We start from the raw sequence: 21,397 nt of genomic DNA on the forward strand, positions 1-21,397 counted from the left end.
AAAGCAGTTCAACAGGGAGGAGTTTCAAGGGGCGCTTCCAGAGTGGCTGGTGGGCCCCAGGCATGTTTCCCAGCAGTGCTGCCCAACCTCTGGCCCATGACATTTAATTCAATGCAGCCAAAACGCACGGAAAATCTACATGTGCAAGACACAGAGCTGCTGGCACTTTCCAACACCCCCTGCCCAGGCGCCGGCCTCCTCGCACGCAGCCTCCTTTCCTGGACAGTGGCCCAGCGCTGCAGCAGTGTGAGCGCCGCTACTAGTGTTCTTGTTGTCTTTGCCTTCCCCTCTCCCCCTCAATGCCTAGCACACAGCAAGTCTTCAGCAAAAGTTTGATTGCAGGCAACAAAAGAAACAAATTTCATTTTCCCCTAGCACTTGTTTCTAAGGCTGGGTCCACCTTCTCCTCGCCTGACATGGGAAGTGAAAATCTGCATACCGCAGTGCTCAGACTGCCGCAGAGCAGATTTCTAATCCCAGCTGTGCCACCTATAGAGCTTGGTGAAGGTACCTGACCTCTCCCAGTTTCTCTGTAAAGTGGGAATCACAGCACTGATTTCACAGCGTTGAAGAATTAAGAGTTTACTTATAAGAAGCACCTGGTAAGGTGCAGAGTTCAGTTTAAGAAGTGCTACCAGAGGCCCCCTGCTAACCGACGAAGGGACCAGGCCAGTGACTGCCAAGGCCCCTGACCCGTCCAAGAGACCTCAGAGGTCGCTCAGACCTTGTGACATGAGCAGTCTCCCCTCTCCCCACGCCCACGACTGGGGAAGGCTCCAGCCTTCACCCCACCCCCGCTGCAAGTGCCACGGGAACTGCGGTTCCCAGGGGCACAGCAATGGGCCTGGAGAAAGCTTGGCCCCTGAGGACTTTCTCTAAGGTTCCCCAAACTCCAAGACCGTTCCAGCCAGGCACGGGTTCGAAAGTTAGGCGAAGGCCCAAGCGCAGGATCGCAGTTCTCCCTGGCCCCACGGACCGCCGTGTCCGCCCCACCAAAAAGAAGTGGGTGGCGGGAGGCCGCCCCCCGGCCCGCCCGGAGACGCTGAGTCACCCCACGTACAGGCTGCCCGAGGTCTAGGAGCGGTGCCCCCGGCTCCGCAACCCCTTCCCGCGACGCCACCCACAGAACGCGCGCCCGGAGGGAGGGGACTCGGCGCGCGGAGAGGTCCGGGGGCGCCGGGCTCTTACTCTGCGGCCCGGGCGAGCGCGGCGCTGCCCTCGGGGGGAATCCTGCGTGTGATGAACACCTTCATGAGTCTCACTGGCCTCATTGACCCCGCAGCCGCCGGATATTGGGCCCAGAGCGGGCGGGCCGGGAAGGGGGCGGGGCCTCTGGAGGGGCGGGGCCGGAGCAGGCGGGGCGAGGGTGTGGATTGGCTCCGGAGCGGGGGGCGTGTGCGCCTTGTGCACTTCTGCGTTTGTGTGATCAAGCCTTAAGGAAACAGACTGGCCCTGGAGCTGGTGGCAGGCTCGTGCCCTTGACCACCAGGGCCTACCTCTGAGTACTCACTGCCTCAGAGCCTCCGGTCGGTCTTAGGGGTTGGGATAGGTGAAGAGGCAGCCACGGGAGGTCCTGTGTGAACGTGCAGGGGTGCCTGTGAAGGTGCCTACAGCTGTGAGTACGCTGCCTGTGCTGGGGGAGAAGGGTGTGGTCAAGGGTCATCCCCATTCCCAGGGTCTGCTGTGCCTTGGCCATCTTCTCTAGGTCTGTTCCATCATGGTCGCAATGATCCAGGCAGTGGTCTTTAGCCACACAGACTGGACTCTGAGCCTGGCCTATTGTGCAGACACAGGAGCCTGGACCAGGGCAGCCTGAATCCCAGAATGACCTCCTTAATACTTGGTGCAATTTCCCACAGGAAGCCCACAGTTGAAAGCCACCCAGTTTGCTGGACACCTGCTGACTGGCCGAAAGCCGGTCAGGCATGGGGTCAGGGCCAAGATGCTGGAGCCATGCGGGACCGTGGGGTCATGGGCAGAGACTGGGATTGCAGTCAGGTGGACAGGGTCTGACTCCCAGCTCTGTCACTAACCAGCAATGTCGTCTTGGTCGGTTCACATCCTCTTCCTAAGGCTGTTTCTTCAGCTTCAAGATGGGGTGATGAGCACTTCCCTTTGAGGGCTATTGTGATTATTAATTAAGCAGGCAACACTTGCATGGGCCCTGGGCCATGTTTGATAGTCACCAAGCACCGAGGCCATGAGAGAGGTGAGTTCGGGCTCTGGAGCCAGATTGCCTGGGTTTAAATCGCAGCTCTGTGACCCACTAAGGACAAGTCCTAACCTTCTACATGCCTCAGTTTCCTCATCTGTAAAATAGGTGTAATAGTACTTACCTGCCTCATGGCTTGTTGAGAGGATACCTATGTACAGTACTTACAAACAGCAGGTATGTTGGGCTGCACCCCTCAGGCCTACAAGCCTTGTAGTTGTCTAGCTTCGAAACTGAAGAAAGAGCCTGGAGACAGAGACATCAGTGGTTTATTTGACAGGGATCATATACAAAGGGTCCTGGAGCCACACCTTGCCAAACAGACGCTGGCAGGACATTGCAGCAGTCTTTACTACCCGAGGGAGAAGGCGACCATTTGCAGGAGGGAATTGGCATCAGGTGGGCCCATCAGTCACCAGGGACTAATTAAGCCCTCTAATTATAAGAGGATTGGATAGTCTGTGAAGCAGGGACCAGATATACAGCAGCAGATATACAGAGAAAAGAGCCTAGCACCGTGAGTGGCCTAACCACACAAGGTAACACATGTCACGAGTGCTTAATAAATAGTAACACATTCAAGGAAACCCATACCCCAGCAATAGCAGCTGGTCAGAGGTGCACATGCTGAGTAAACAAGTGAGGGGCCCAGACTTCTCTCTCAGCTTTGCCGGCTTCATCTCTACCACAGGCTATTCGCATACTTGCTCCCAGGCTTGGGAGCTCCTAGAAGGCAAAAGCCCTACCTGTTGGTCTCTTCTCTGTGGATGTTAATCTGAATCCAGTCTGCCTCTTCAAGGCCCAGATAGGAAGGAGAGACTGGCCCAGAAAGAGGCCTGTGTCACTCTATGTTATCGTATTGTATCTTGATGGCATCTTATTGTAATTTTAATTTAGTTCTCTTTTAAGCCAAGTTAAGCACTTTTCATACATTTAAGAGCCATTTCCTTTTCCATAAACTATCTATGGATGTTCTTTGCCTACTCAGGTGAGCTGGGCATCTTTGCCTTAGTGATTTGTAGGTACTATTTGTACATTATGAAATTAGCCCTTTGTCTATAATGAGTTACAAATATGGTCTTTCCCCCAGGTTTTTTTTGTCTTATGATTTTGTTAATTATTTTTAATGAAGACGTTTTTATTCTTGTGGCTTCTAGGTTTTGTCACACACTGTGTATCACAGTGTATCTACTGCTGCATAATAAATTATCTAAAAACACAGTGGCTTAAAGCAACAACAATCATTCCCTTATTACCTCTGATGGTTTTGGAGGTTGGCTGGGCTCAGTAAGAGAGTCTCATTCAGGATGATTTTTCCTGAGAAGTTGGATGGTGGCTGGGCTGCAGGGAGCTGAAGGTTTCCCCACTCAAGTGCCTGGCTGTTGAGGCTGGCCATCAGCTGGGCCCTCTGTAGGACACCCGGCCTGTGGCCTGCACATTCTCACAGCCTGGAGCCTGGGCCGTTGCAAGAGACAGAACAGGGAGCTCTCAGGCACTTAAGGCCTGAGCCTGGAAATGGCACTGCCTCACTTCTGCCATATTCTCTTGGCCACACGGTCGCTGAGCCCAGAATCAGGAGGTGACAGAGACCCCACTTCTTGATGGGAAGAGTATGGAAGAGTTGGGGGGCTATGTTTTAAAGTTGCCTTTTCACAAAAAAATCTTTTTCACATGGAGTTATATATATATACACACACACACACACATATACACGTGTGTGTGTATAATGCTTTCTAGGCTTGGTACCTTTGCGGTTTAATTTTTTACTGAAATTTTGATCCATTTATTTTTTCAGATAGCAAATTATTCAACACCTTTTATGAAATAAACCATCTTTTTCTATCATATACTAAATGTGGGTCTTTTAGGGTCTATTTCTAAATTGGATCTCCTGCTTTGTGGAACTTTCTATCTAGTTGTATGTAACTGGTCATCTGTGAGATAGTCAAGGGGTGTTGTTGCTGGAAACCACTAGGTTTGTGGTCATGTTATGCAGCCTCGTACCCAGAGGTGGGTGAGGACACCCCTGAGGGCCTAGAAGCAGAGGGTCAGGCCTGTGTGTGAGGCTCTGTGAGAACAAGGCCGGCTCACAAGATCTGCCTTGGCCGCATACTGGCCAGGTGGCATCTGGCAAAGCGCTTCTGTCTGAGCTTTGGTTTCCAAACCACAGAATGCTGCTACTGCTAAGTCGCTTCAGTCGTGTCTGACTCTGTGCGACCCCATAGACGGCAGCCCACCAGGCTCCCCTGTCCCTGGGATTCTCCAGGCAAGAACACTGGAGTGGGTTGCCATTTCCTTCTCCAATGCATGAAAGTGAAAAGTGAAAGTGAAGTCGCTCAGTCATGTCTGACTCTTCACGACCCCATTGACTGCAGGCCACCAGGCTCCTCTGCCCATGGGATTTTCCAGGCAAGAGTACTGGAGTGAGGTGCCATTGCCTTCTCCAAAACCACAGAATAGGGACAGCCATTCCCTGTCATGGTGGTTGGTGTGTGCTGAACCCAGGGCCCGGGCCTCGGAGGTGCGCAGGAAATGCTGATAAATTGGACCAAAGTTCATCCTCACTCTTTGGCCAGTGGAAGAGAATGGGCCCCAGCCACGCCCATGTCCACTGTCTGCCTCCCTGTCCTCAGGGGCTTCACTCTCCATGCGCCCCCTGCAGCGCCTTCCCCTGCTCCAGCCCTGGACCCCTCCTACCCTTGGTCAGGGGATGCAGAGAGCCCAGGGGTCTTGGATCAGGTCAGCCTGGCTGAGGGGTCTACTTGGCTCTTGGGCCTCTGTTCTGGTCATCTGGTTTCTGCCCAATTTCTGAGGCTGTTCCCTATTCCTGCCTTCTGGAACCTGGAACTTTAAGGGCCTGAGCCAACCCAGTAACCCTCCTGAGCCCTGCCCAGCTGACCTGGGGGCGTGTCTCCCTCCGTCCACCACTGTTCCCCCCAGCCATGGTTAGAGTCCAGCCTTGGTCCTCTGGGCCAGAGTCCCATTGTAGCACCCCAGGGCTGACCTTGTAAACTTGCCCTCCCCACACCCACTCAGGCATAGAGTGACACAGCCCAGCATGCTTCCAGAGACACCTGAATATCAAACAGCGCGGGGACAGCTACAGGCTGGGAGGCAGGGAGAGTGGCTGCTTCAGAGGCCACAGCGAAAGTCTGAAAGAGGCACCATATAGAAAAGTGCCCACCAGTACTGGGTGCGGCACAGGTGTCCCTGGGTGCTGATCAGATCTCTGATTCAGAATTAATGCCACTCAGCTGTTTATTCAACAAACAACTAGTAATAATATTATTCCAACATGCTAGGAGAGCTAACATTTACTGACTGCCAGCTGTGTGGCCATGGCTGTCCTTTATCTGTATTATCTCATTTAATTTTCACAGCAACCCTCTGTGGTGGGTGCTGTTATTATTCACATTTTGCAGATGAGGAAACAGTTTCAGAAATGTTAAGAAACTTGCCCAAGCATTCACAACTAATAAGTGGATGAGATGATGTTTAAATCTGAGTATATATGACTGTGGGTTGTGCTCTTATTCCCTCTGTTCCCCAACCAGCAGCTGAGAAGAGAGAGAGAGAAATGGTGCTCCTAATTTTGAGGAAGGTTCAAGGTGCTGAAGGAGGCAGAGAAACTAACTTGGGAGAAACCAGAAAGTTTTTCTAGGAGCAGACTTTGAGCGGGGCCCTGAATTATGGGGAGGATTTGGAGAGGCAGCTGGGGACAGAGGGAGGCACTGCGGTCACTGCCCGGCTCTAGCAGGAGCAAAGGTCCTGATGTGGGAGGCATGGGCCCCAAAGGGGAGCTGCGAGCTGCTCTGGGCAGCTGGTCTGAGTAGGGAGGGGCTGAGGCAGGCTGAGCTCTGCCCTCAAGCACGAGCACAGCGGGGACCATGGATGCGGCAGAGTCGGGGAGAGCTGCTTCCTTACCCAGAGTCCAGACCTTGACCGCTGTCCTCTCTGCTGTGCCCCCTCGGTACCCACACCCTTGCAAGACCCCAAAACTCCTACTGGAGACACAGCAGGCAAGTACTTGGTGACGTGAGATAAGTCTCAACTGCTGGCCTGTCCCAAAGCCTCAGAGCACCCCACAGGGTCAGGACCCCTCACTCTGTGGGTGAGTTATGGCCAGAAAGTCTCCTTCCAGCTCCCTGTGCTGACCTATGAAGCCCTTTCCTTTCCTCAGGAGCCCAGGGTTCCCTCCCTTCTCAACAAAAGGCTCATATCAGTCATGCACACTCTACCAAAAAGAACCCAGTTTCCATGGGTACCCACATCCCATTCTGGGCTCCAAACCAGCTTCATCTGAAATAGAAATTTCATTGAAATGTCTTTATTATATCATAAATCAGTCATGAATCTTTTCCAGTGACGTTATCACTCCAAATCCAGAAAAGACAAAGGCAATTCAACTGCCCAAACGAGAGGCTGTGTAACAAGACCTTATGTGGAATATGGAAATACAAACTGGGCTCCTGCGAGCTCTGACAAGTTACTGCCCTGATTCTTCAAGGAGATGAACTAGAGCAGAGATCGGCAAAATTTTTCTGCAAAGGGCCCAGTTGTAAATATTTTAGACTCTGTGGGCCATACAGTCCTGTTGCATTACTCAGCTGTGGCCATCATAGCCTGAAAGCCACCACAGACAACACGTCAGCAAATGGGCATGGCTGTGTGCTAATACAACTTTACGTATGAACACTGAAATTTGAAGTACTGTACATATAATTTTCTTGTGTCATAAAATGCCTAGATTTCATTTGTTTAAGCAAGACTCATTCTTGCCTGGGCATCGTACCAAAATATGTGGCCAGATTTGGCCCATGGCCGCAGGTCACCCCCTGACCTCTGGCTGGAGCAGAGCTTCTCACTGTAATGTGCAGATGAATTACCTGGGGATCTTGTTAAAATGCAGGTTCTGATTCAGTAGATGTAGGGTTGACCTAGGAAGCTGCATTTCCTGTGAGATTCAAGTGATGCTGCTGGTTTGAAGAGAACACTGTGAACAAGGGGATGGGGAATGCTCCAGCTCAGCCACGCGGAGACCCTAAGTGATGCTCTGATTACAGATCCTGCTGTTCCTGAAGAAATGCTCATTCAAAAGTCTGAACACAAGTGGGTCCCAGTGTTTTTTGAACAGCCTTCACCCCTATCCTGGCTTTTCTTGCTTTATTTCCTTATTTTTTTGTTTTTTCTCTCTTACCTCCTGTCACAAGAACATAAGCTCCTTGAGAGCAGGGACTTTGTTCCTCTGTTTGCCACTGTCATCCTACAGTCTTGTACATGGCAGGTGTTCAGAAATATGTGTTGAAGAAGTGAATGAATGACATCGGTGGTGCCTCGTTGGCCTCCCTTCTTGTGCATCTCCGCTCGACTTTGTCATTCCATCACCACCTAGTGGACACTTTTGTGTACTGCGGGGCAGGGGAGAACAATGCTCCACACGTGTGACTGACCCAAGCAGGAGGTACCCGAAGCCACCGCAGGCAGAGATCTGTCCCTTCCGATGCCGCTGTATCTGTGTTCTTGTCTGCTGGTACAGAGCTCCTCGGAGGAGAGCCTTCCTGGAGGAGGCAGCATTTGAACTGAACAACAAAAGCAATAAGATTGAGAATGGTGGGAATGAGGGAGGAAAGGCATTCCTGGTCGAAGGATTAGCATGAGGAGGGGCCTAGAGGCTGGAAAGTTTAGGCGTGTGCCAAGGGGAAGAGAAGTACAAGCAGCTGAGATGGGAAGTGGAAGGTGAGCCAAATAATGACACAGGAGGAAGGGAAGAGGCCCAGGGAAAGGAAATTTCCACTTGGAGTTTGATCCATGCCAGGAATTTCATATGCATGAGAGCATTTAATCTCTGCAGAGTCCAGTGAGGCAGATTTTAGTACGCCCAATTTACATACGAGGAAACTGAGGCCCAGATGGGTGAAGTGACTTGTCCAAGGTCACACAGCTGATAAAGGGCAGAACTGAATTGAGATCATCTGATCCTTTCCTCCCTGAGGGGAGTGCCTGCCCCTGATCTGTGCTTGAAGTGAGTGTGTGGTGATGGGGCATATGCAGGAAGCTAGGAGCTGGGGTTCCAGACATCCAGAGGCCTGAGCAATTAGCTCCTCCACATCATCTCAAGGCCTGACAGCTCCATAACCTGGGAGACTCCCTCTGCTCATGCTCATGGTCCTAGAGCCCTGGTCTGGGGGCAGGATGCCTGGGTTCTAGTCTGGGCTCCCTTTACCTCTCTGGGCCAGAGGGTACAATGGCTCTAATGACTGGTGAAAGGATCTCAGAGATCTCTTACTTGCCCATTATACAGATATGGAAACTGAGGCCAAGAGACGGACAAGAAGTCCCCTAATGATACACACCAAGCTAGGCTCAGTGTGGCTTCCATCTTGGCCTCTGTGTGGGTTCGCATCTGATCGCTGAAAGCTGATACGGCCATATGGGCCTGAGCCCTGGGCAGAGAGGAAGCAAAGGGCCCATTTGGGCCCCTTTGACCAGCCCAGGCCCTTGGATAATGTGTTTGAGTTTCAGCTCCCAGTGAGGTGTGTCTGGGGGATGAGGTGAATGTGTGGAGCCGCAGACTGGGGGAAAGGGAAGGAGGCTTAGCAGGACCTGCCCACAGGCTTTCCAGGGACTGGACTTACCAGAGCACAGGGAGGGATGGGGGTGACCCAGCTCTCTCAGCAAACCTCGATTGCCCCTAGACTTCCAGCCCTGCTGCAGCTCTGCTCCCAGCAAAGGAATCTTCCTGCCCATTTCTCAGTCCCTCGGCCTGCTCTTCTGGGGAGCAGAGGACCCCAGCCTGGGGTATAGGGAAGTCACTTCCATCCACACTGAGCTCAGCTCTATGTCAGATTTGAAACAATGTAAACTTCAGCACCACACAGGCCTGACAGTGGCCCTGTTAGGATTCCTCAAGAAAACTGAGGCTCAGAGAGGCAGAAGGACTCGCCCAAGGTCATAAGTTGCCCTCAAATCCAAGACAGAGTGACACCACAGCATTTGACCACAACATCCACGACTCCTCTGACCCAAGCCACCAGCCAGCCCCTCCATGTGCTAACTTGACTCTGCCCAACAGACTCCACTTCTCCCACTGACCTGCATCATTCTCCTACCCTGCCCATTGTCCCCACAAACCAGGAGGAACTTCAGGGCAAGGACAGGGTAGGATCCAAGCCTTTTGTAAGACTTCAGGACCCAGCCTGGGGGACACTCAGTAAACATCTTCCCTATGAATGAGGGAACCCCTGCAAGCGTGGACGCCACCCCCATTTTTCAAACAGGGTCAGTAGGGGATGGTGACCTGCTTGGGCCACCAGCAGGCTCCAAGCAGAGCGGTGACCAACCTGGGCCTCTTGCTGCCCAGATTCAGGTTCCCTCCATTGGACAATCTGGATTGAAGGCCCCCAGCAGCTGTACAAAGTCGTGTGCGTGTGCGTGTGCATGTGCGTGTGTGTCAGTCACTCAGTCGTGTCTGACTCTTTGCAACCCCATGGACCATAGCCCACCAGGCTCCTCTGTCCATGGGATTCTCCAGGCAAGAATACTGGAGTGGGTTGCCATTCCCTTCTCCAGGGGATCTTCCCAACCCAGGGATAGAACCTGGGTCTCCTGCATTGCAGGTGGATTCTTTATCATCTGAACCACCAAGGAAGCCCGCAAAATCCTACACGTGGACCCAAAAGCGGGCACCATCCCTCAGATGCTGCAAGCCCACTGACTTGCAAACACCTGAATGTGCTTGGGTAGAGGTGAGCAGGGGAATGACCACAGATTTGCAGGGCTCCCTGTGGCAGGAGCAGGTTATTTCTGCTGGGGATTTCTACCAGAGCTGTTTCTGTAATCTTTCTCAGGGCATGGCTGGGGTTTAGTAATGAGCTGTAACAGCCTGAATACTTGGTTCTGTGAGCTGAGAACTGTTCATTCTTACATGAGGTAGGGCTCCTCTTTCCTTGATGGCTGAGTTCAGTTGTGGCAAGGGATGGGGGAGGGTTGGGAGGCAGGGATCCAGGACCGGAAGAGCAGCAGTGCTCACACAGGACTGGAGCCGGGCACCACCTTTATACAGATGGAGCCGTGGAGGCCCAGGGCAGCTGCAAGGTCAGGGGCAGCAAAACTCCACATGCAGACTGGACTGTGGGCGTGGCAGGGCTGAGCATGGGGTTCCCCAGAAGCAAGCTCTTGGCTGAGGATTCCAATGCAAGTGATTTATCCAGGAAGTACTCCCAGAATGAGCCTGGAAAGGACTGGGATCCAGGAGGGGTGGAGGTAGGGAGGAGGGAGATCAGTTCAGTTCAGTTCAGTTCAGTTCAGTCACTCAGTCGTATCAGACTCTTTGCGACCCCATGGACTGCAGCACACCAGGCTTCCCTGTCCATCATACATGGTGCCATTTCTGGTTTCCTCCTGCAGAAGGTAACTTCAGTCTGATCCCAGGGGGCCCTGGAGTGTAAGTTACATGTCAGGGTTCTCAAAAGCCCAGGCAAGAGAGCTGGGCTTCCATGTTCCCTGCAACCATCAGTTTGCACCATCCAAGGAGACCTGAGTACAGCTTCCTGGAGGAGAAGGTGTGGCCTTGCCCTGTGATGTGGAACAGGATGTGCAGGTTCTGGCCCAGGCAGGTCACTGTCACCTACTGACCCTCAGTATTCCCATTTGAAAAATGGGGATGGTGTCCACCCTTGCAGGGGTTCCCTCACTGAGAAGATGTTTATTGAGTGTCCCCCCAGCTGGGTCCTGAGGTCTCACAAAAAGCTTGGATCCTACCCTGTCCTTGCCCAGGTGTTCCTCCTGCTGAGGAAAAGGGCTTGAGGGGTACACCAGAGAGGAGCTCAGGCATACTGCCGGAAGGCCAGGGTGGCCATGGTTAGGACAAGCCAAGGAAGAGCGTTAACTATATCCCTGGTGGCTCAGATGGTAAAGAATCCACCTGCAAGGCGGGAGACCTGGGTTCAATCCCTGGGTTGGGAAGAATCCCTGGGAATGGCTACCCATTCCAGTATTCTTGCCTAGAGAATCCCATGGACAGGAGCCTGGTGGGCTACAGTCCATGGGGTAGGAAAGAGTCAAACACAACTAAGTGACTAAAACACAAGAAAGAGCGTGGAGCTGGAGGGATGGCTTATCTCCCTGCAGGCTGCAGGTGAAGTACACTCAACTATTTCAGCAGAAGTCCCATAAACCACCTCCGGAAATCCCTCTCTCATTTGCCACTGTTTGTGGCCAAAACCCTGAACTGTGACGAGGAGAGACAAATAGCTTAGGTAGAACTGCCTTATTCAGCCAAAAATGTTCAGAAATGAGTCACTGGCCTTGATCTAGGCCCCAAGAGGCCCTGCCAACAAGAGCTCCAGGCTCCAGGTGAGGTGGGCATCAGGCCTGGGCCCAGAGGGCAGAGCCATGTTGATGAGGGGCAGCCCATGGAGGGCAGTGTGTTATTAGTGGGAACTCCTGTCTCTTTACATGACCCCACTTCCCTTCTCTTCATCCACCTGACCTTCGGGCCCCCAGCCTCCCCTCCAAGCCAGTCTCCTGGAGTTGCCAGAGGTTCCCTCTAAAAAGCAAATCTGGTCCCGTCTCCTCCCTGCCTGCCACCTTCCCTGGCTCCCCACTGCCCTTAGGAGAAAGCCCAAAGCCCGATGTTCTCCCAGGACCTCTTCTCGTGAGGACAATGCGTACCCGCAGGGACTGACAGCAGCAAACTTCAGGCAGAGATCGGGAGTTCCAGCATCTTCCTGGAGCCCACAGGCCAGGGCAGCGCTGGCAGCAGCCTGGCTCTCCAGGAAGAGGGAAGAGCTGCCCGGGACCTGCTCCCCATGTCTCCCTTCCTGACTTTGCCTCTGTAATTAATTTATGGAAAGCATCTAAATTGGGAGTCAAGACAGTCCTGCAAATCTCATTTAATCCCTGCCTCCACCGGAGGGAGCAGCACCTTGGGGGTGGAGCTTTTCTTACAGTGATTACATTTGGTTTTATTTCTGGAAAAAAGCACGAAAACGAAGCATTTAAGGTCTAATTTCCCCAATAACTTTTGGAAGGCAGAGGCTTCCAGGTGGTGTTCGGCGAGGTCACAGGGAGCCTTTCAGTCCTGCAGCCCCAGGAGGGCTTTTGGGGGGGCGGTAGACTGTAGCTCATCAAAAGTCCCTCTTGGCTCCACCTTTAAGCACAGCCAGAATCTGCCTTCTTCTCTTCCTCTGCTGCCTCCATCCCACCTAAGACACGGTCACCTCTGCAGTGGTCCCCTGGCCATCTCCCTATTTCCACCTCACCCTGCTCCAGTCTCTGCTCACAGGCAACCAGGGCCAAGCCATGGCTCCTCAGAAGCTCTCCAAGAGCTCCCTTGGAGAACTCAGGAATACTGTCAGTCCCATTAAGGGCCACACGATGCCCTCCATCCTCATTCCCTCCCCTCTCCTACCTCCCTGGAATCCCTTGACGTTGCACACTCTGCCTGCCAGCACTCCTGCAGGCTGTTTCCCCTAAGTGAAATGTTCTTCCTATTGATCTTACTCAAAAATTGGCTCTTTGCAGCTTCCCTGATCACACCCATGCCCCATTCATTCTCTGTTCTCGTCACTCCTTACCACTCACCACCAACCCGAAATATCCTAATTTTTTTCCTTATTGTCTAGCTTCCCTCTCTTCTTCATCAGAATGTCAGCTCTAAGAGCAAGGGATTTGTTTTAATAATAAAAATGTTGTATTTAGAATTAGCCAGCTGGACTTGGTTTAGATGATCCCAATTTTGTTGGCAATGTCCAAAGCCTCACAGCCAGGAGCCAGCTGAACACACGCCTTCTTCTCTCCATCAGGCCTGATCAGGGTGTTGGCCTTGGCCACGTCAGTGTCACAGAGCTTCTTCACAGCCTGCTTAATGTGATGCTTATTGGCCTTGACCTCCACGATGAACAGTGTGCTGTTGTCTGTCTTCTTCACGGCTGACCCTGTGGTGGGGGAAACTGGATGATGGCGGTGTGGTCAAGCTTGGTTCTCCTGGGCGCTCCTCCGAGAATATCTGGGCTGCCTCCTGAGCCACAGTGTTTTGGGCCAGTGGAAGGTGGGTGACTTCTGGGTCTTCTTACTGCGGCTGTGGACACCTTTCAACACCGCTTTCTCAGTATTCAAGGGCTTTCCTTTGCCTTTGGCTTTGGGAGGGGCAGGGGCTTCCTCTTCACCTTCAGCACCAATTTTGTGGAAAGGAGCAAGGGATTAGTTTTGTTCACTGACATATCTCCAGTACGGACCGCAGTGCCTGGCACATGATACTCAATGAATATTAACCAAATGAAGGAATGAACTGCATTGTGACAGCAGGTGGCAGAGATCCTGAGACACTGGGGGGCTGTCCTCTGCGGGTGGGTGGAATCAGTCTGAGCTTACCTCCTACAGGCAGTCCTCTGTCCAGGTTCTAAATGGAAGTCCTGGCTGCAGGGGGCAGCTCTGATCACTCAGTAGGACTGATTTTTCCTTTGGTGCAAACACCACCTCTTCCAGGGAGCCCTCTGAGAACCCTTCCCAACCCTCAGGGAAAGTCTGTCCTACCCCCTCCTGGCTTGACACTTTCTCTCTTGTGGTCTCTTTGGGGTGTTGGTGTCAGGCTGAGGTCCCTGGCGGGCACCTGAGTCATATCCAGAGAACACCTGGCGGGCCTGCTTCAGTTCACGCTTTACAGGGCCTCTCATGAGGCCAAAGTCACACCTTCTCCTCACTCAGGCCTCACAACAACCCTCTGAGGCAGACATTCTCATCCCCATTTTACAGAGGAGGAAACTGCGGTCAGAGGCCACAGACATGACTTACCCAAGTCCCACAGCTGTGTCACAAGGCGGAGTGTAGCTGGGCTCCCTGGCCCCGAGGCCAGCTCCCCGGCGTTCAGCAAGGTGCTCAGAAAGTGTTTGGGGAATGACAAGCCCGAGTTCTGGGGCTCCTGAGTGAGTGATGAAGATGCTGCAAACACAGCGTGTACCAACCCACTGCTGGTCTGGTCTGTGTGGACCGTCCTTGCTCAGCTGAGCATTGAGATGGAGACTCTCCTGGTGTTCTGTGCAGGTAAAGAAAAGACAGTGATTCTCTCTTCCGGGGGCCCATAGCAGGCAGGGGCACGTAAAGAGGTTGTACCATGCCCAGTGCCCATCCCTGGTCCTTAGCCTCACTCTGGTGGCAAAGACAAGGCCCAGAAGAGTTGAGCAGTGAGCCAAAAATTAGGGACAGAACTGGGAGCACGACCCTTGACATCAGTTCTACCTTGCTCTCTGAGTCTACCTGCTATGTCTGTAATGGCCACATCCCTAGGACCCAGACCTTGGTTTCCTCTTTTGTAAAGGGGGAAAACTGTACCTATTTAATAGTATCAAAGATTAAATGAGGTAACACAGGCAAGAGCCTGGCACAGTGCCTGGCAGGAAGTAAATTCTTAATAATCGGAGCATATAGTTATCAGCTGGTTCCAACAGAGGAGCCTATGTTGCACTGTCTCCTCCTTCCCTGCCCTATAGGTGGCTCTTACAGGCTTGCAGCTGCAAACTTGGTAGTAGTTAGAAGACCTATTTCTTTAGGGGAAAAAATAACAATTAAAATAACAGTGCCCCATGGTGGAAATGGTGTGACAAAATTAGCACAGCGTGGCAGCATTTTGTGAGTATCTTAAATCTGCAAGGTAAGTATTTTATGAATGTTAATAAAGTCTCATTTTGTCTGAATTCTCCCACCTTTTAAAATGTTATGTCAAGAAACAAGCAACTCTGAAGCTGTGTAGTTAAGTGAGCTGCCAACTGGATTTACAATATTGCCACGTAGGGCATTTTTTAAAACAGGTGAACAAATATAAACATCTTCTCTCATCTTTTGTCAGGATTAGTCTCGAATTCGGTGAATTTTGAATTATGCCCCAGCAGGACTAGGCCCCTCCTGGAGTAAGGTGCAGTGGTCCTACACATACCACAAGGGCCAACCATTTGGAAGTAGCACTTTGATAGAACCCATCAAAAATGCAAGCCATTCTTGCATGGGAGCTCAACGTAAGAGCCATTTACATACTTTGACTACTTAGTGACTCTGGAATTTATCCTAGTGAAGTAATTCCAAAAGAGCAAAGCAAAATGCAAGCACATGAAGATGTCAATTGTAGTGTTGCTTACAGTTGAGGAAAATGGTAAACACAATCTACAAGAGGGGAGTGATTCTGTAAATTATGCTGGGGCCCTTGATGGTTCTTTGACCAATAAAAATTATCATTTTGAAGATCATGTGGGACTTCCCTGGTGGTCCAGTGGTTAAGACACTGCGCTTCCACTGCAGGGGGCACAGGTTCGATCCCTGGTTGCGGAACTAAGATCCTCCATGCCTCTCTGTGTGGCCAAAAAGTTGAAAAGAAGATTGTGTAACAACATAGATGATGTTTACATTTAAGTGTTTCATATCGAAGGGGAAAATGCAAAGCTGCACTGGGACTCTGGTCTCTGATACTGTCGGGGCAATTTTCCTTCCCTGCTGTCTGGTCCTCCCAACAGCCCTCTGAGGTAGACAGAACAAGGTCATTAGTTACTCTTTCATAATCCAGGCAAGGAAAGAGAGACCACAGGGACTCAGATTCTGAACTAGGGCAGCTCCTGACACAGATACCAGTGCTGCCTCAGAGGAGCGTGCCCCTGCCTGGGGGCCCAGCAGCAAGCCCCCAGCTCCCGAGTGAGGACAGCGTCAGACAAACCCCAGTTCTCACAGACCCTCCCATTTCATCCAGGAGGGGTGTCCCCAGGCAACTGTTTCTTCCTCCTCAGGCTGGGATTTCCCCTCTTGGGCAATTTGGAAGAACCCCAGTGCCAGGCCCCATCTTGCTCTGAGCTGGTCTTATAGGCACACTTGACCCATGAGATCTTGCGGAAAAACCCTTAGAAACTTTATACATACTGCAGGTGCAATTGTTCCTATTATTTAAAACAAGTTGTAATGCGAAATTTTTCCATCATGCAAACATTGCTGGTAATAACAAATGCTCCCCCTCCGTGGCCACCTTAGGAAATAAAACCTTAAGGGGACAGCTGGAGGGTCCTGGGTGCCCTGATCCTCATACTGCCCTCTATCTCTCTCACACAGGTAACCCAAACCACAAAGGGGTGTCGATCTATAGTGTCAGGTAGTATTGTTTTGCACGCCTTTAAATTTTCAATATGTGGCTTCATGCTGTCTTGCATTCATTCAGTAAATATTTATTGGGTGCTTACTGTACATGAGGTACGCTTTCAAACCGTGGGAACATCAGTGAACAAAACAGACAAGATCTCTACTCTTGTGTACATTCCCATAGGGTGAGCCAAACAATAAGCAAAACGTACGAATTATAGATAAATTATATATTAGAATGTGAGAGTTGCAAAGGAGAAAAATAAAGTCAGATAGGTGGGGGCAGGGAGGTGGAATGCTGCAATTTTAAGTAGGATCATATCCTTCTATTTCCTGTTTATTTACTCCAAATTATTTTCTTTTTTATGAATGCACCATCTTTATTTGTTTTCTTGATGATGAACATTTAAGTGGTTTTCTTTGTCATTATAAACAATATTGCCATAAGCATTCTTATAAATGTCTCTTTGGATACACTCAGAAGAGATTTGGTGAGGGGCATATATCCTAGTATAATTTGCTGAGCCTAGGGCATCTCTGACTTAACTTAGACGGTACCAGTGACTTCCACAAGCAGCATATGAGGGGTCCAGTAACTCTACCTCTTCTCTAACACTTGATGGTATCAGATTTAAAAAAAATACCTGCCAATCTGACAAGCATAAAATACCATCTTTGTTTAAACTGAATTTCCCAGATAACTACAAAGGTTGAGCATACTTTCATAAATTTATTCATTGTCTGCGTTTTCCTCTTTAGTGACTAGGAATTTCATGGACTTTTGTCTGTTGATTTTATACCCAGTAATCTTGCAAACTAATAATTGGTCTGTAGACTTCTTTGGGTTTTCTAAATAATATCATCTGCAAATACTGACAGTTTCTCTGTCTTTTCAAATGTATGTCATTCATTTATTTTCTTTATTTATAAACTTCTACTAAACGTAATTATTTAAGAAAAACAAATTTGTAAGTACAAGGCTGAACAAACAATGTTAGAGTGGGCATTCTTATCTTTTCCTGATTTTAAAGGAAATGTTTCTATTGTTTACACAAGAAATAGTTCCTTTGGATGTTTTTCTAGATATCCTTTATCAGGTTAAGGAACTTCCCTTTTATTTCCAATCTGCTTAAAAGTTTATCATTGGTCAGTATATACTTGTATCAAATACCTTCTTCTGTGTCTACTTAGATAATATGCTTTTTCTTCTTTAATCTATTAATGTAGTAAATTACCTTTATAGATTTTCTAATATTAAGCCACCTTTGTATTCTTGGAACAAACTCAACTTGGTTATTTTACATTATCTTTTTTATATACAGTTGAATTCTTTTGATAATGTTACTTAGGATTATTACATCTAAATGTATGAGTGAAATGGACCTGTAATTTCCTTTTTTTATGCTATACTTGTTTAATTTTTATATTATGATTACACCAGCCTCAAAAAATGAATTTGGGAATATTCATTATTTTCATATTCCATAGAAGAATTCATGTAAGATTGGGATTGTCTATTTTTGAAATGTTTGTATAATTCACCTATAAGACCATCTGGGCCTTGAATTTTCTTTATGGGAATATTTTTCAATTATTCCTTCAAATTCTCTAATTGTTTAAAGGCTATTCATAATATCTGTTTTTTTTTTTCAGTTTTGGTAGGAATTTATTTCTACTAAGACTTTAGATTTGTTGGCATAAAGTTGTTGATAGCATTCTCTTACTACATTTTTTCTCAGTTATCTTTTATTGCAAATACAGCCACATGAAGAGATAAAATCTCCAGATATTTGTCTATCTTTACCTTATTATCTGTTACTCTTTTCATATATAATATCATTTATTTGTATATTCTCTTTTTTTTCTTTGATCAATCTTCCCAGAGATTTTTGTCTTTTCAAAGAATCAACTCTTAGTTTCATTGGTCTTCACCTTCCATTTTCTAAATTCTATTTCATTGATTTCCATTTTGTTTTTTTAAAATCTCCTTATATTGTTTTGGGGTTTACTGTAATTTTTTCAAACTCCTTACATTTGACACTAAGGTCATTGATTTGCCCTGAGGGTATTTGCCTGCCAGCTGAACTGAGCTACGCAACAGCTGTTTTGAGAGGACTTCGGGAGGAGGGAGTCAGATGTGGAGAGCCAGGTCCCAGGGTGGGGCTGGGGAGGAGTCTAATCAAGACTCTCCACCGGAAAGAAGGACTCCCTCCATACCTAACCTTAGTACAATATTGCTTTCTCTCCAAACTATTAATATAGCAAATTGACTAAAACAGAACAAACCCACACAGAGGAGGATAATAGAGGAGTCATCAGCAACAGCATTTTGGTAGTTAGAAAGTAGATGGATTTAAACAGGCCCAAGAAGGCAGTATCCCAGAGATGAAGAAGCAGCCTGATTTATACCACAGAACCATGCAGAGGTCTCAAACCAGGTTCATCAAGTATCTCAGGATTGGAGTCAATATGGGGTGATGTGGACAGAGAAAAGATTCTACATGTTTGCAGAGAAAAAGAAGGTATATACAGAGGACTACGACTCAGAATGGCTTTGGATTTTTAAAAAACAGCATCAGTGGAAGCCAGAACACAATGGAGTAACAAGTTCAAAATTCTGAAAGAGAGTCTGTGGTTAAATTAGAGATTAGAGAAAATGAGCAAGCTGAGCCAATGATTAAAACAAGTCAGTTATTACTCCAGGGAAAACAAAATGCTGTGCAGAAAAAGAAAATATAACATTTTATGCAGCTCATTTGACAATAGATTTACAGCCAGAAAGGGCTTCTCAGGTGGTGCAGTGGTAAAGAACCTGCCTGCCAATGCAGGAGGTTCAAGAGAGGCGGGTTTGATCACTGGGTTGGGAAGATCCCGTGGAGTAGGAAATGGCAAGCTGCTCCAATATTCTTGCCTGGAAAATTTCATGGACAGGGGAGCTGGATGGGCTATAGTCCCTGGGGTGGCAAAGAGTTGGACACGACTGAGAGATTGAGCACACACACATTATAGTAGGAATAAGGAATAATGAATATTGATCTAATCAGAGTGACAACTCTACTGGGAGGCTGATGACCGGGAGGTGTATGTGGGTGTGTAGGTGGGTGAGTATAGGTATGTGTTTTGTGGCGGTTGTGTTTAGTGGCAGGGGTTGGTGAGAGAGTTAAATCCTCTCTTCATGATGAGAAATCATTAGATAATGCCCAAACCTGAAAATTCAAGAAGTAGCAATATAAGCATGTTCTCTGTGGAAAATATGGTAAATATCAGAAAGATTGAAATCTGTATTTCTACAACTGAGAAAGAGGGGTAGGGTGGTGATAGGGTAAGGGGTTGAGGGAAAGGGGCTTCAGGGAATTGCTGATTTTCATAAGAAACCGTGTAGAATTTTTCAACTTTCAAAATTATATGCATGTTTAACTTTGATAAAAATAAAAACTAAATTTTAAAAATTCCAGAAGTGGGATGGCTGGGTCAACAGGTATGCATATTTTTAAGTTCTTACTCACAGAGCTAAGTAGTGCACCCATTTTACCCTCTTCCAGAAGTGAATTAGTCTCTAATTTCTAGTCCTTGCCAGTACCATTATCAATTTTCAGATCTCAGCCAGTTTGATTAAAAAAAAAAAAAAAAAGATATCCTATTGTGGTTTTAATTTGCATTTCTTTGACTTCCAAATAGTTTTACATAGTCAACATTTTTAACCATTTTTAGTTCTTTTTTGATTCATTTCCTGTTACAGTTTTGTCCATTTTTATCTTGGAGTCTTCATGTTTTTCACCATTGGTTTATAAGGGTTTTTAAAATAGTAAGCCTACTAATTCTTGATCTATCACACGTTACAAATATTTCCACCCCCCATGGGTCCTTCTGCTTATAATTTTTTTTTTTTTTTTTTGCCACAGGTGGCTCAGACAGTAAAGAGTCTACCTGAAATGAAGTAAACTCAGGTTCAACTCCTGGGTAGGGAAGATACCCTGAAGAATGGCATGGCAACCCACTTGAGTATTCTAGCCTGGAGAATTCCATAGCATGGGGTTACAAAGAGTCGGGCACGACTAAGTAACACACTCACTTTCATGTGAGATCTTAGTGCCCCCGGCCCCAGGATATGGAACCAGAGCCCCTTGCATTGGAAGTGTGGAGTCTTAACGACTGCACTGCCATGGAAGTCCTTAATTTTCTTTTTTTGATGTGAGGGGTTTTTAATTTTTATGTAGTTCAGTCTGCCTTTTACGCTTTTTGCCTTGGGATCATGCCTGGAAAACCCTTGCTCGTTTATGGTTTTTACAGCAGTATTTCACCGAGTCAAAGTTTTCACATTTTAAATCTCTGAAATTGGGATGTGTTTATAATCACCAGTGCTCAGGTGGCAGTCATTGCCTGCCTGCCCTACATCAAAATGTGCAGAAAGTGACCTAATAGTGGAGCAGACTTAAAATGCTGCATCACCACCTGTCTCCTTTTCTCCAGAGTTCTAGCCTGTAGATGGTGGGTGGAAATGACATAGGGGCTTTCCTGCTTGGCCCATGAAACCTTCCATACCACCCTCTCTTCTCTCTCTCTCAGCTGTTGGAAGATCTAGCAGTGGTTCTCAGTGATGGCAGAACCGGAGGCAGAGGAGTTTAGGTCCATGAAAAGCCTAATGGGAGATGCTTGCTGACCAGGGGTCCTCATTGTTATTTGTGTGAATAAGAAATAAACTGTTATTGTGTTAAGCTCTTGAGATTTGGGATTTTGTTTGTTATAGCTGCTAACACTGCTGACACCCAACTGATATCCTTGTCTTAATTCTGACTCAAATGTGAATCCCTCTAGATTAGAGTTGAGTGTTTTATCATTGAGTATAATGTTGGCTCCTGATTTTAGATAAACGTAATTTATCTGATGCTTTTTAAAAAATATATCAGGTCTTGGTACTGGAGTTACTCTAAGTATATAAAATTAATTGGAAAATTTTAAACATTCTTAAACTCTGGAAAAAGTTAAATAGCATAGGAGTTAATTATTATGTGACACTTTGACAAGATTCATCCTGAGAACTGCCTGTAGCAAGAGTAGAACTTGAATATGCTT

The 21,397-nt window shown here is 48.2% G+C and overlaps 1 protein-coding gene and 1 long non-coding RNA gene across 4 annotated transcripts in view; one reads left to right on the forward strand and one right to left on the reverse strand.

Moving 5' to 3' along the window:
- Positions 1–21,397, reverse strand: part of GRHPR (glyoxylate and hydroxypyruvate reductase) — a 62,997-nt gene that overhangs the window by 8,447 nt on the left and 33,153 nt on the right. Inside the window, exons 5-6 of one of the 3 annotated variants that reach the window (XM_069576150.1) lie at positions 14,006–14,246; positions 1,189–2,458 (exon numbers count right to left, since the gene is read on the reverse strand). In XM_069576150.1, coding sequence (XP_069432251.1) covers positions 1,189–1,271 — 83 coding nt within the window. In that variant the 5' untranslated portion in view covers positions 1,272–2,458; positions 14,006–14,246. Of the gene's footprint in view, positions 1–1,060; positions 2,459–14,005; positions 14,247–21,397 lie in introns of those variants that run through there. The other 2 variants (XM_069576151.1, XM_069576152.1) reach the window with 2 other exon arrangements.
- LOC138433460 (uncharacterized) lies at positions 1,405–21,039 on the forward strand. The gene is made up of 4 exons (XR_011254324.1): positions 1,405–1,615; positions 13,018–13,262; positions 20,227–20,284; positions 20,891–21,039. It is a non-coding gene; the product is annotated as an uncharacterized lncRNA (long non-coding RNA).

The sequence above is a fragment of the Ovis canadensis genome, chromosome 2, assembly GCF_042477335.2.
Source record: "Ovis canadensis isolate MfBH-ARS-UI-01 breed Bighorn chromosome 2, ARS-UI_OviCan_v2, whole genome shotgun sequence".
Lineage (NCBI taxonomy): Eukaryota > Metazoa > Chordata > Mammalia > Artiodactyla > Bovidae > Ovis > Ovis canadensis.